The 14,357-nt window shown below is 47.3% G+C and overlaps 1 protein-coding gene across 3 annotated transcripts in view; it reads left to right on the top strand.

Moving 5' to 3' along the window:
* Positions 1–9,245, top strand: part of grin1b (glutamate receptor, ionotropic, N-methyl D-aspartate 1b) — a 69,831-nt gene extending 60,586 nt beyond the window's left edge. For 2 of the 3 annotated variants that reach the window (XM_072433598.1, XM_072433597.1), the window contains 2 exons: positions 3,384–3,491; positions 9,129–9,234. In XM_072433598.1, coding sequence (XP_072289699.1) covers positions 3,384–3,491; positions 9,129–9,194 — 174 coding nt within the window. In that variant the 3' untranslated portion in view covers positions 9,195–9,234. Of the gene's footprint in view, positions 1–3,383; positions 3,492–9,128 lie in introns of all 3 variants that reach the window. The other variant, XM_072433599.1, reaches the window with a different exon arrangement.
* Positions 9,246–14,357: the final 5,112 nt, after the last annotated feature.

Raw genomic sequence — 14,357 nt, 5'->3', positions numbered from 1 at the left:
AACACTTCAAACCCTTTAACACCTCAAACCCTTTAACACGTCAAACCTTTTAACACCTCAAACCCTTTAACACCTCAAACCCTTTAACACCTCAAACCCTTTAACACCTCAAACCCTTTAACACTTCAAACACTTTAACGCTTCAAACACTTTAACACTTCAAACACTTTAACGCTTCAAACCCTTTAACACGTCAAACCCTTTAATACTTCAAACCCTTTAACACTTCAAACCCTTTAACATGTTAACACTTTAGATCTTTGAAACACAGATTCAGAAGAAACAGAACGCACAACAACAACAACATTTAGTTCAAGATCTCATGAGGTTTTCTGCTCCCTCTCAGCAGCCCTAAACCAGACCCTAAACCTGACCCTGAACAAGACCCCGAACCAGACCCTAAACCTGACCCCGAACCAGACCCTAAACCTGACCCCGAACCAGACCCTAACCCTGACCCCGAACAAGACCCCGAACCAGACCCTAAACCTGACCCCGAACAAGACCCTGAACCAGACCCTAAACCTGACCCCGAACCAGACCCTAAACCTGACCCCGAACCAGATCCTAAACCTGACCCCGAACAAGACCCCGAACCAGACCCTAAACCTGACCCCGAACAAGACCCTAAACCTGACCCCAAACCAGACCCTAAACCTGACCCCGAACAAGACCCCGAACCAGACCCTAAACCTGACCCCGAACCTGACCCTAAACCTGACCCCGAACAAGACCCTAAACCTGACCCCGAACCAGACCCTAAACCTGACCCCGAACCAGACCCTAAACCTGACCCCGAACAAGACCCCGAACCAGATCCTAAACCTGACCCCGAACAAGACCCCGAACCAGACCCTAAACCTGACCCCGAACAAGACCCCGAACCAGACCCTAAACCTGACCCTGAACCAGACCCTAAACCTGACACCGAACCAGACCCTAAACCTGACCCCGAACAAGATCCCGAACCCCGAACAAAACCCTAAACCTGACCCCAAACAAGACCCCGAACCAGACCTTAAACCTGACCCCGAACTAGACCCCGAACCTGACCCCTAAACCAGACCCCGTACCAGACCCCGAACCTGACCCCGAACAAGACCCAGAACCAGACCCCGAACCAGACCCCTAAACCAGACCCCGAACCAGACCCCGCACCAGACCCCGAACCAGATCCCTAAACCAGACCCCGAACCAGACCTCTAACCAGACCATAAACCAGACCATGAACCAGACCCCGAAACAGACCCCTAACCAGACCATAAACCAGACCATGAACCAAACCCTAAACCTGACCCTGAACAAGACCCTAAACCAGACCCCGAACTAGACCCTAAACCAGACCCCGAACCAAACCCTTAACCTGACCCTGAACCAGACCCCGAACCAGACCCCCGAACCAGACCCTAAACCAGACCCTGAAATCTGAACCCTGCTCTGAACACTCACGTGCTGCTGGACCATCCGTGCTGCTGTCATTCCTGTACTTTCTAACCTCACTCAAGCTCCTCCCCTTTTCCCTCAGCAGGAAGTGAAATCACAGCACTGCAGGAAGTGGAATTATAGCATCTCTGTTATAATGGACCCCCCACCATGGCTTCATCCATCCAAACCCCGCCCATGTGTGATAACCCCGCCCCCTCCTGACCCCGATGTCCGAACCCTTTGCTTCGGCCTCGTCCTCGTGTCTCAGTCGGAAGCTAACGCTAACGCTAACGCTGCGGCGGTGTGTTTGTGCCGGTTGCTGCAGTAAAACGGAGCGCTCTGTTTTACGGGATCATCTCCATGTGCGAGTCAGTGCGGGACCAGGACCAGGCTGGAACGGGACTCGGGCTGGAACTAGAGCCGGAACTAGAGCCGGAACTAGAGCCGGAACTAGTGCCGGAGCCGGAACTGGAGCCGGAACTAGTGCCGGAACTGGAGCCGGAACTAGTGCCGGAACTAGAGCCGGAACTAGCGCCGGAACTAAAGGCGGAACTAGTCTCGGAACTAGAGCCGGAACCAGAGCCGGAACCAGTGCCGGAACTAGTGCCGGAGCCGGAACTGGAGCCGGAACTAGCGCCGGAACAAAAGGCGGAACTAGCGCCTCAAACCCTAATCCTAGCTTCCTAAACATGCCGTGTGCTGAGAGACGATCGGACGACTCAGAAAAAGCAGGAATTACGTCAGAAACGACACAAAAAACATGCAAAAGGTTTAGCTTGACCTCCACGTGGTCCCGTAGCGCCGCCTGAGCTCCGGGCGGCGCCGCACAGGTTTGTGCCCGACCGGAGCAGCAGGTCCCCGCAAGGCAAGTGCCGTTCCAGCCTGAGCGTTCCTGAACGTTCCTGAACGTTCCTGAGCGTGTGGGTGTTTGTGGCCTGCACACGTGTGAGAGGATGTGTTTCCCAGGGTTCCACTCACGTGCCAAAGCTTTCTTCATCTGAGAGACGGAACCCGGCAACCGGCCCGAGTCCGGCCCGAGTCCGGCCCGAGTCCGGCCCGAGTCCGACCCGAGTCCGGCCCTGCACCGGGACGGTCTCAGGTTTAGTCAGAGTGCAGCGTCAGGGAGAGAAAGACCCTTTGACCTCACTTACCTTAAGGCGAGACACAAGAAACCCTTTTGTTTTTGTGTTTGTGAAGAAATTATTATTATTACACCCAAAAAAATTTCTTATTCAATATGAAAACGTGATGAAAAACTACACGTTTTTCTTACATTTATGTGAGTAAGTTTTCTCTAAAAGTGCGTTCTTTCCCATGAGCCTCCAGTGTCTCGCCTTAAGCGCTTAAACGGCTGAACGAACAAGGCCTCCAGAGTTGTTTCACCGGCAGAACAAGCAAACGGAGCAGGTTTTTGGCTCATTTATGCTCCACGCCGTCCGTCCTCTCATTTGTTTCATCCGTCGTTTTGTCCGTGCGCGATTGACCTTCTCGCAGCTTGTGGACGTGACGGAGCAGTGCGTGAGCTGACCACCAGCAGTGAACCAGAAGTGACCAGAACAAGTTGCAGAACCAATGAACGCTTTTTCCGACAAATGTGATCTCAAATCTGCCTCCATGGTTGTTTTTCTTGTTGCACTTTTTCTTCCATTTTGGTCGAGTCTCTTGTTGACTTAGAGCGCCCTCTGGTGGTGATTATATTCACGTAAAGGAGCATAAATGAGCCTCGAGGTTTGTGAAGACGTCGATGTTTCTCGGATGTAGAATGGTTTGATCCTGATCTCGACCCCCGTTTGAGTCCAGACTTAGTTTTGTCCCGTGCCATGAAGTGACATCACACGGCATCCAAACACATCCAGGTTGTCGGTGGGCGGGGCTTGTGAGTGAGTGGGTGGGGTTTGTCGTCGGTTAGCGCTGTGCTAACGGTCTGTGCCCCTCCCCCTCCTCCGTATCTATTTTAGGATAGGAAAAGTGGTAGAGCAGAGCCCGAGCCCAAACTGAAACCCTCTTTTAGGTCCGTCACGGGCAGCTGCGACCTGAAACACCGTAGGGCGGACGGCGACTCCACGGTAAGACAGAAGCCACGCCCACTTCCTGCTTTACCTGTCTCTCATGTGTCTCTCACCTGTCTCGTCTCGCCATGTCTGTGTGCGTCTGCGTCTGGATGTGGGTGAGCTTCCTGTTTCTGTGTTATCTGTGTTCTTTCACTGGTGCACTGTAAAACCACGCCCACTGTAAAACCACACCCACTGTAAAACCCCACCCACTGTAAAACCACACCCACTGTAAAACCACACCCACTGTAAAACCACGCCCACTGTAAAACCACACCCACTGTGAAACCACACCCACTGTAAAACCACGCCCACTGTAAAACCACACCCACTGTGAAACCACACCCACTGTAAAACCACACCCACTGTAAAACCACACCCACTGTAAAACCACACCCACTGTAAAACCCTGGGCCACACCCACTCTAAAACCCCGGGCCACACCCACTGTAAAACCACACCCACTGTAAAACCCCAGGCCACACCCAGCCAAACGCACTGTAAAACCCCGGGCCACACCCAGCCACACCCACTATAAAACCCTGAGCCACACCCAGCCACACCCACTATAAAACCCTGGGCCACACCCAGCCACACCCACTATAAAACCCTGGGTCACACCCAGCCAAACGCACTGTAAAACCCCGGGCCACACCCAGCCACACCCACTATAAAACCCTGGGCCACACCCAGCCACACCCACTATAAAACCCTGGGTCACACCCAGCCAAACGCACTGTAAAACCCCGGGCCACACCCAGCCACACCCACTATAAAACCCTGGGCCACACCCAGCCACACCCACTATAAAACCCTGGGCCACACCCAGCCGAACGCACTGTAAAACCCCGGGCCACACCCAGCCACACCCACTATAAAACCCTGGGCCACACCCAGCCACACCCACTATAAAACCCTGGGTCACACCCAGCCAAACGCACTGTAAAACCCCGGGCCACACCCAGCCACACCCACTATAAAACCCTGGGCCACACCCAGCCACACCCACTATAAAACCCTGGGCCACACCCAGCCGAACGCACTGTAAAACCCCGGGCCACACCCAGCCACACCCACTATAAAACCCTGGGCCACACCCGGCCAAACGCACTATAAAACCCTGGGCCACACCCAGCCGAACGCACTGGAAAACCCCGGGCCACACCCAGCCACACCCACTATAAAACCCTGGGCCACACCCGGCCAAACGCACTGTAAAACCCCGGGCCACACCCAGCCAAATGGATGTAACGTGACACTATTGTTGTTTCCTCCTCAGACTTCAAAACTTAAAAATAAAAACAGAAACATTTGCTTGTTTATTACACCAGGTTTACACGATTAATACATTCTATAAACCTGATGCTAAATACAATTCATTTCAATAAACGTTTTTTTTTAAACGTCCAAAAAGATGATAAAAGAAGCTGAGAAGGTGTTTAGAGTGTGAATAGACCCTTCGCTTTGTAAATAGCTGCTACCGTTGCATTAGCTCCAGTGCATTTTCAATGGGAAAGTTAGCATTAGCCTCCAAACATTACAAAGTATAAAAGCAGGGCTGAAACCACACAAGAGAAACACCAGAGCAGAGTTAGAAAACGTAGAGACTGTGTCGTGTATCGACGTTAGCGATTAACGCTGACATTAGCAAACATGCTAACGACCACAGAATAAACATTTACAATCTACTGTTATGCTGGACAATAATGCGCCTTTTGAGGAAAGTGGAGCTGGAATATTAGGATTTAACAAACTTAAACAAGAACATTGTCTGTGCTGTTATTTTTCTGCCTGATTAAAACTAATTGGATGAAATGTTTGCATCAGTTCCGGGCGGCACGTTTCTAAACATGTCACTCATTATACAAAATGCAAGTGGAATTTTATGCATTCTGAATGTTCATCTCATTTGCTTGACTTTACACCAAATAAATGTGTTATGCAGCAGCAAATTATTTGCAATAGAACACAAAAAGCTACTGTCACTCCATGTCGTATGCTAGCTCGCGTATGCTAAATGTGTAACTTTTTATCCAAACTGAAATGAAATGAAAGTACTTGAAGCTATAGGTCAGTTTGAATCCAGTTTTTACAGTGCTCTCAGCTGAAGCCACACCCATCTTCTTCTCACCTGTCCTCACCTGTCACACACCTTCAGTAAATGTTTTCCGTTTAGACTTTTACCTGTGTCTGTTCAGCTGTAAGTGTCCACCCCACACACTCAGGTGACATTAAAGACATAAGCCACGCCCACTCCGCCTCACCTGTCCTCACCTGTCTGACTCACCTGATTTTGTCCAAACACCCGTCTGCCACGTTTACCTGTTCATCTCCTGCGCTGTAAAACTCAAAACGGACTCTTTAAGGCTTTGTTGACTTTTGTAAAACGCTTTAAAACGAGAGAAAACATTAGACCGGCTTCACTTCCACGAGTCGTGCAAACAATCGTCATTTTTGTTCATAATCCGATGTGATGTTGAGAAGCTGGAAGTAGATCTGTTTAAATGGGATATGATAAAGTATTCACATTCATATTCATGGATCTGTTTGGATGGTGAAGAACTCAAAGGTGAATAAACTATAACTGTCGCGCCGCAGACAAAGTCAACAAACAGTTTAGGGTTTTTACAGTGTACCCTCGCCTCCTTCCTCCGTCTCCTTCACTCGTTCCTCAGCCATGTGTCCGCTGATCATCACGGCCTCTACGAGACGCCCTCCGGTCCGTCCACTGCCGGCAGCAAACGCGAGCATCAGGTCCGGGTTCGTCTGGGTTCTGCCGCCGGTTCAAGTCCCTAGTTCTGCTGAGTCCAGGTTTAGGGGCGTGTCAGTCGTCCTCTTGCAAAGGGACGAGGTCCAGCCTGTGTGGTCTTTGTCTCCGTCTGTCTCTGCCTTCAAATGGAAAACCTCAGCGTCACAATGTCCTCCGGGAATAGAACCGGCGACCCGATACAACCGCTGCTGACACCGGCATCTGCCTGTGGAATTAAAGCTATTTATTTGATATTTCAGTTGTATCTTAAGCACAAAATCATCTATTGGCATTTTACCTTGAAACAGGAATAAGATATTGAAACCATGCGTATTATGTATTTTATTTTGAAACAGGAAACGTGTCAGTTCAAGCAAATAATCCAAAATTGTGACAGTGAAAAGTTAAAATACAGTAACATTAGTCATTTGTTTTCAGCCGTTGCGTTTTGTCCATGTCCTTGTTTCTTAGGGTTCGTTTCAAACCCTTGACCCCTTGACCCCCTGACCCCATGAGCCAAACGTCACGCCCATAATGTAAATGTGATCAAATACTTGTAGGTTTAACGTTAAATAAAGCAAACAGAGTAGGCGTGGCTTCGGGGGTTTCTCCGTTTGAAGGCGGTCCGTCTCTTCCTGTCACTCCATTTTCCTGCCGCTGCTACATCTCCCATTATCCTTTGCAGCATTCAGGTCCCACAATCCTTTGCAGGAGGCTGTCCAGCAGCAGGTCCAACGGTTGGACACGGTTTTATTTCAGGATTGCACGGCGTTCCGGGAGGTAACCGCGGCGACCCCGTTTGGCGGTCGGCGGAATCGGAATCGTGCGACCGAGCTGTGTTTGTTGTGATCATAAAAGCAAAATATCAGCGAAAAGACGGAAATGCAAACACAAGCACCTCCCACATTTTGTTTTCTAAGTATTTCACACTCTTGACACACTCCAGGGGGCGCTCTAGTTCCATCGAGGACAGCACACGTTTCTTTTTCTTTTTAGTTTGTATTATTCAAACTGATATTCTGCTCTTATGATGTGACTTTTTGGATATTTTGGTTCTGTTTTGGTGAAACGTTGTGATTTTCCTGTAACTTTCCTGTATTTTCCGGGTCTTTCTGTCGAACCCGCTCGATATCAGGGACGCGCTTCTGTTCCATCCATTTTAATGAGGATCGCCACCTCCTCATTAAAGAGCCGTCTGGTTGGGCTAAAAATGCCGCCGCCGTCCGGAGTGAGGCCACACGATTGGTCGGCTCCCCGGCGCAGTAGGAAGGGCCTGACCATGTTTTCTTTGTGACCATTTTCTCTCTCTTCTTTCTCTATGAGTGTTTCAGTGGATTTGAATTGTGTCCCATACACACACTGCCTCTGTCCTCCTGCAAGAACGACCCCGACGACAGAGCGCACGCTAAGAGCACACTACGAGCACGCTACGACCGCGCTACGAGCACGCTAAGAGCACGCTACGAGCACGCTACGAGCACGCTACGAGCACGCTAAGAGCACGCTACGAGCACGCTAAGAGCACACTACGACCGCGCTACGACCGCGCTACGAGCACGCTACGAGCACGTTAAGAGGCCAGGCCATGACACGCACATGCAGAATCATCTCTCAAGTGTTGAGGATCGGTCAGACATTGTGCTCTGGGGCTACACACTATATCTCTAAAGTATCGATATCGTAGTAATATTGGCATTAATCAATATTGCGACTAATTAAAGATATCGGAATGACACCAGAGTTCTCTGTCCGACAAAAATGCATTATTTTAAGTTCCAAATCAGCCTCGATTTGTGCCCTAATAAATGAAGACGCAATTTAAGTTTCAATAAAACTATAAATGTTTTGTCAAAAAGTACAGAAAAAAAATATTAATGTTGCAGTTATTAATAGCCATATTGCAATCTGTTACAGTGTTGTGCAGCCCTATTACCCTCTAAAAACACGTATAAAAAGGCAGGATTGTGCACTCTGCAAATAAAACCGAGTAAGTGAAACGGGTTACGTACAGAGCTGCAACAATTATTTATTTATTTTATTTATTTTATTTATTTTATTTATTTTATTTATTTTATTTATTTTATTTATTTTATTTATTTTATTTATTTTATTTATTTTATTTATTTTATTGTTTGTAATAAATAGATTAATCAACTAATTGTGAGTCAACTATAAAAACAATTGTCTTATTTTGATATTCATATCTCGTGAACTTGAATTTCGTGATATGTGAACTTTAAAGACTCTAAAACATAGAGTTGACTGAGAGATTTTATTTTTATTACATCAAATTGTCATAAAAGGAAAAAAAAATCTGCATTTCCTCAATAATAGACTTTATTCTTAGACGTGACGTGCACTTTCTCCATCTAAACGGTTCAGTCACAATATTTGAACCTTTATTTGGTTGAAAATGTATTTGAAATGAAAAGTCGACTAAACTAATCCTGCAGCCCTCGTACGTAACCCCGGTTCTCTGAGTGCAGTATCATAAAAAGAGAACGTTTCGAAGACCGGCAGAAAAAACACAAATGCCGTCAAAAGAACCGTCCCGTCCGGCGTTAGGAACCACTGTCCACCTCAAAGTCAGACTCACTCCAGTTTCAGTTCAAAGTTCACGTTCACCTCGTGTTTTCGGCGTAAATACACGAAAGGTACGGTATTACTCCTGCAACGCTCATTTCGTCTACTTTCTACATGTCCACAAACCTTTAAAGACGGTCGTTCAGGAGCCGTCGTTACCGTGTGCGCGCGTTTCAGCCGCGAGCGTCTTCAGAACCGGTCACATTCTTGGCGTCACAAACAGTCATCTCGTCTCCTGAATCGCCGTCTTTAAAAAAAGCGCGTGCGTTTCTCGTTTCTCCGCCATTCTGACCTTTGTCGCTCACGTCTTTTTCTTGCAGCCCTACCCGACCGACATCACCGGCCAGCTCAACCTGTCGGATCCCTCCGTCAGCACCGTGGTCTGAAGAGGCCGGTCGTCCACGTACGAAATTGCCGAGGTCAACGACTCAGTTTCGCCCGACGACGTACGGACCGGCCAACTCTTCGAACTCGCCGTGGAAAGCCCCTCCCTCGTTTGGACCTAACCGACCACCGACCGGTCCAAACCCTTCTCGCCGTCATACCAATCACGTGTCTGTGTCCGCTTGCCGATCGTATCCCTCGTTTTACGTTCGAACTGACCGATCGCGGCCCTCCGTGTCTCTCTTCGTCTTCATCGACCCTGTTGGCGAATCAAACGGACGACCGAGAACGATGTTTCCTGATTTGCGTCAAACATATGTCTCAGTCTTTAGTTTCCTCGGCGCCTCCGCTTGGACAAACAACGCTTTAGTCTCGATCGATTTATCACAAAATTACAAATCGCGGTGACCGTTACCGTAGCGCTGTGGATGTCGTTACCGTGGCGCTGTGGATGTCGTTACCGTGACGCTGTGGATGTCGTTACCGTGGCGCTGTGGATGTTTCGATGTTGTTTGGCGAGGATTTGTCGTGAACGTTTTGACTTTTTATGATTTCGGAGAGATTTGTGCCGTTGTTTGTCCAAGAGGAGAAAGCAAAGAAATGATGCAAATCAGGACGAGACTGTTGAATATCGTCATGGAGACGAACGATGTGGAAGGGAGAAATGGGAGGAGCTTCTAGAAACAACAGACGATTGACGACCCTCTGAACCAATACGAATGCAAGGCCGCGCGAGCACTGAGCGGTCAACCTGTCCAGAAAAAGCCACGCGCAATTTGAACGATTATGTTTTCACGAGCTCGTTTTGAGCACTTTAAAAGAACCAAAGCAAAACAAAAGAATATTCTAGAGCATCACGTTCTGAAGTAGGTTTTATAGCAGCGATCTCAGAAACGGCCGATTCAATCACAAGATATTATTTCAGGGGCTGGTTAAAGGGGCGGAGCCAGTAACATAGAATGTGTACATAGAACTTTAAAATACTTTATTATGTTTGCTGTTTACTAGATGAATTAGCTCTGTACTTTCATATTAAAACACATAGATATAGGGACATGGAAACAAACTATAAAACAAAAATCATATTTGCCTCTGGGGACTGGAAGCAGGTGGCCCGCGGCCCTGGTTTGGGCCCCCGGCCCTGGTTTGGGCCCCCGGCCCTGGTTTGGGCCCCGGCCCTGGTTTGGGCCCCGGCCCGGTGGTTGAGAAAAGTTGGTCTCAAATTGTGACCACTTTTTCTATCTTTAAACTTTTTATTTAATCCAAGTGACCAGATGTTTGTGTCACTGTGACGGCAAAACGTCGCTCTGATCTCAGAACTCATGAACTCATCATGTGTTTGAGAAGCGAGAAATAAAGAGTTTAAAATCAGCTTTTTACATGTGACAAAAGTAAACTTCAGGTACATCATATTTAAGGTGAAGAATGTTACTACAATACTACTACTACTATGATTACTGCTGTTAGCGCCACTGCCATTTTGACTACTACTACAACTACTACTATGAGGCAAGACAAGTTTATTTGTGGAGCACATTTCATACACGAGGCAGTTCAAAGAGCTTCACAGCAGGAAAAATGCATTCAAATCACAAAGACATTACAGACCACATACATAACATTCCAGACACTCTTTCCCATATGTATTTGACGTTGCCATGGTGACAGGCGTCTCCGGGATGGACACATTACTTTTAGATGGATTCTTTCCCATATCAGCGCGCTCTCTGCAAACTGGACACGTCTGTGCTGAGCGGATGTTTCTTTGAATCTTTGTATTACAACTATTACCCCTGATGTCATGTGACTGCACTTAAACCACAGTTGTGATTAGACATGTCGAGGCCAGTCATTTAATCGATAGGCTGGACATTAGGCTGGACATGAGGCTGGACATTAGGCTGGACATTAGGCTGGACATGAGGCTGGACATTAGGCTGGACATTAGGCTGGACATGAGGTTGGACATTAGGCTGGACATTAGGCTGGACATGAGGCTGGACATGAGGCTGGACATTAGGCTGGACATGAGGCTGGACATGAGGCTGGACATTAGGCTGGACATTAGGCTGGACATTAGGCTGGACATTAGGCTGGACATGAGGCTGGACATTAGGCTGGACATGAGGTTGGACATTAGGCTGAACATGAGGTTGGACATTGGGCTGGACATGAGGCTGGACTTGAGGCTGGACATGAGGCTGACCGCTCGCTGCTCTCTCCGTTCCCACAGTCCGTCCGGAGAACAGCGACATATGGATCACAGTCAGATTCTGAACCATCTGGTGTTTGTGTCGCGGCGCGTTACGTCATCCAAACGCCCACGAAATATTCCTCTGACCACGATGTTTATGTTTACAATGTGTTACGACTACAGGGTTTAAGTACGAGGAAATGACCTCTAACGAACACCGTGTCCGAATATGTGCTCGGACAAGAACGTCACTAACTCAGGATTATAAAAAGTCTTAATTTGGCAGCTTTTATGTCTTTTTACTTTCCTAAGCTATTGTTTATTGTATTTACCCAATATTTCAGCTCCCGTAGCAACGCACTCCAGTTACAGTTAAGATTAATGCCACTTTTTTATTTAATTGTGTTTTTTGCCTTTATTTTGAAGGCATCGTTACCATGATCTCATTTCCCCCCAATAACTATAAATAAAGAGCGACCCAAATCGATACGCGAAATACGACAAAAACCTTGCATTCACGTTGACGTCAGAGGGTCGTCACGGCAACGGTGTCACACTCCTAAACGCCTCGAAAAATAAACACTGAGCCTGCTGCCGACCGACGGCCACCGTCACGTCGGCGTGTCCACCTCGGACGCTGATTGGCTGATAGAGGAAAAGGGGGACGAGCCTCTGGGACTGGAGGCGGAAGCAAAAACGAGGTCTCGCGCTGAACCGTCGGACCGGAGTTCCGGGACGTACGGGAGGAATTGCGGTTCCGGTTCAGCGCCGGGAAACGCGCTTGTTTCCGCTTTCATTTTGAACAACGCAAGGATTCGTACCGGTTTCAGATGCTTTTGTCATTTTGCATTTAATTTACAGAACCTTACGATATGTTCTTTTATTGTATGTATTCATCTGTTGTTTTTGTATTTATTTCAACATTCTGATCCTGTACAAATGGCTTACGTTTCCCCCAGGAGACTCCGCCCCTTTTCTGTTTTTGGCCCAAAAGAAAATCAACGAAACAAGCATTTTGGGGGAAAAAACCCGCGATCGTTACTGGTTCACGTTCAATGTGTCCCCTGCTAATGATGTCATAAAATCTGTGTGACGATGTCATTCTCTGTCTACCTCCGCGAGCGAATCGGACACCGACGTTCAGCCCGCTAAGCCCGCCCTCTTCGGCGCCTGCGAGCGCGGAAGGCGGGGTTTACGCTGAGTGGACGCGGCATCGTAGCCTACGCGAGCCTCACTGAGAACAAAACGTCCCATTTATTTACTTTGAAAAGAACATTTAGCCGTTTTAAACTGTGAATTCTTAAGTGAATGCTACATTGTCGCTAATGCTAATCACCACTCTTCATTCCATAACGTTAGCTTCTTTCATATGTGAAGTGAATCTCGCCTAAAGTCGATGCTTAAGTGAGTTTAATGTAGCTAAGAATTTATTTATGCTAAGGTCGATGCACCAGCAACTAAAGTAAGCAAAAATAGTAGCTACACTTTACTTAGCAGGACTATCACGCCGTAAGAGCGTTTCCTCCTCAGAAAGCTGCTTAGACATCAGATTTACTCTGAGCACAACCGCCAGACTCGCTCGTCCGTGGAGCGCATTACGCTTTATTTCTATCCGTGTGGGCTTTTCTCTGGAGCCATGCTAATCCTGGCTCAATGCTAACGCTAACATAACTTAAAACTTAAACACTCTTTTAGGCTAGCATTAGCATAGCGACGCAAATAGCTTTTCTCCTTTCGGAGAAAACCCCATGAGGAGAACTAAGGCAGAAGGAATTCCCTGCACGTCCGAGTTGACTACGTAGCGGCGCGGGGCTGAGCACAGAGCAAATCCAGAGCTGTCGAGACAGAATATTCACGGACATGAAGCACACGATGTGCAATAACGTGCATCATCTATCATCATTATTTGTTTCACTTTTTTTTAAACTTTATTTGTTTCACTTATTTCATAGTCGACACTTTCAGATTTGTCTTGATTCTGAAATATAAGCGTCATATTGAAAGTATTGATGCTTTGCACGTCAGTATTGCACGTCAGTATTGCACGTCAGTATTGCACGTCAGTATTGCACGTCAGTATTGCTCAGCCCTCTCGACACCTCTGCCCTCGTCTACGTCGTGTTCTCGTGATTTAAATCTGCCGGACGGTGAAGTATCTCATAGCAATAGTTAGCCTTTAGCCGTCGTGTCTTTGAACCTACTTATTCCTAGTACTGCCATTTTTACTTCTTTTAAGTGATGTGGAGCTTTAAACTGCCGGGGTTAGCTTCAATGCTACATTAGCATTATCAAAAAAAGTGAGAAAGGCCCCGAAGATGTATGCTAACGGGGTGGTTTTGGCCCTGAACGCGTACGATGGTGTTTTTAGCCATGCAACAGTAATGCACAATGATATAATGAGGTATTTTTGCTCATTAGCTTTAAACAAATTTAGAAAAGAAGATGCTATCGCCAGTAAACGTATTTTCCTTATGAGTAACACACAATAACTTGTTCATTAACAATCGATATGTGCCAGAAATAGACACAAATGTAAATACTAATGAAATAAACGTGTATTTCCGCAGAGTTCTGGAAGAAGTCGCTCGTAGCACCTTTAGCCTGGCAAGCCCGTTTTGCTCCAAGGCACCGTTGTTCTCAGTGACGCTCGCCGTTTTATTATTTCACTTCACCACAAATGTAAAAACATTTTCGAAGAGAGCTGCACCCGCGAGAATCGTCCGACGGCAAAAAAAAAGAAAAATCCGCTCGATGTGGATCTTTCACAGGCTCGAACATAAACCCATGCTAACGCTAATGCTACCACTCGCTGCTAACAACTTTGTAAATAACAGTGTGGCTTGTGTTAAAGTCAGTTCGAGTGTAACTCTAAATGTGCCAACACAGTATATGAAGAGAATATTCAATGCTTTTATTCACAGTATTGTCCAAAACGTTAAAAAGGGAGAAACAGAGTAAGAAGTGCGACACT

This window comes from Eucyclogobius newberryi, unplaced genomic scaffold (genome assembly GCF_026437365.1).
Source record: "Eucyclogobius newberryi isolate DKJ021-1_F unplaced genomic scaffold, fEucNew1.0.hap1 SCAF_6, whole genome shotgun sequence".
Lineage (NCBI taxonomy): Eukaryota > Metazoa > Chordata > Actinopteri > Gobiiformes > Gobiidae > Eucyclogobius > Eucyclogobius newberryi.
Note: the sequence above shows the minus strand (reverse complement) of the source record. Positions and strands in the feature narration are given on the sequence as shown.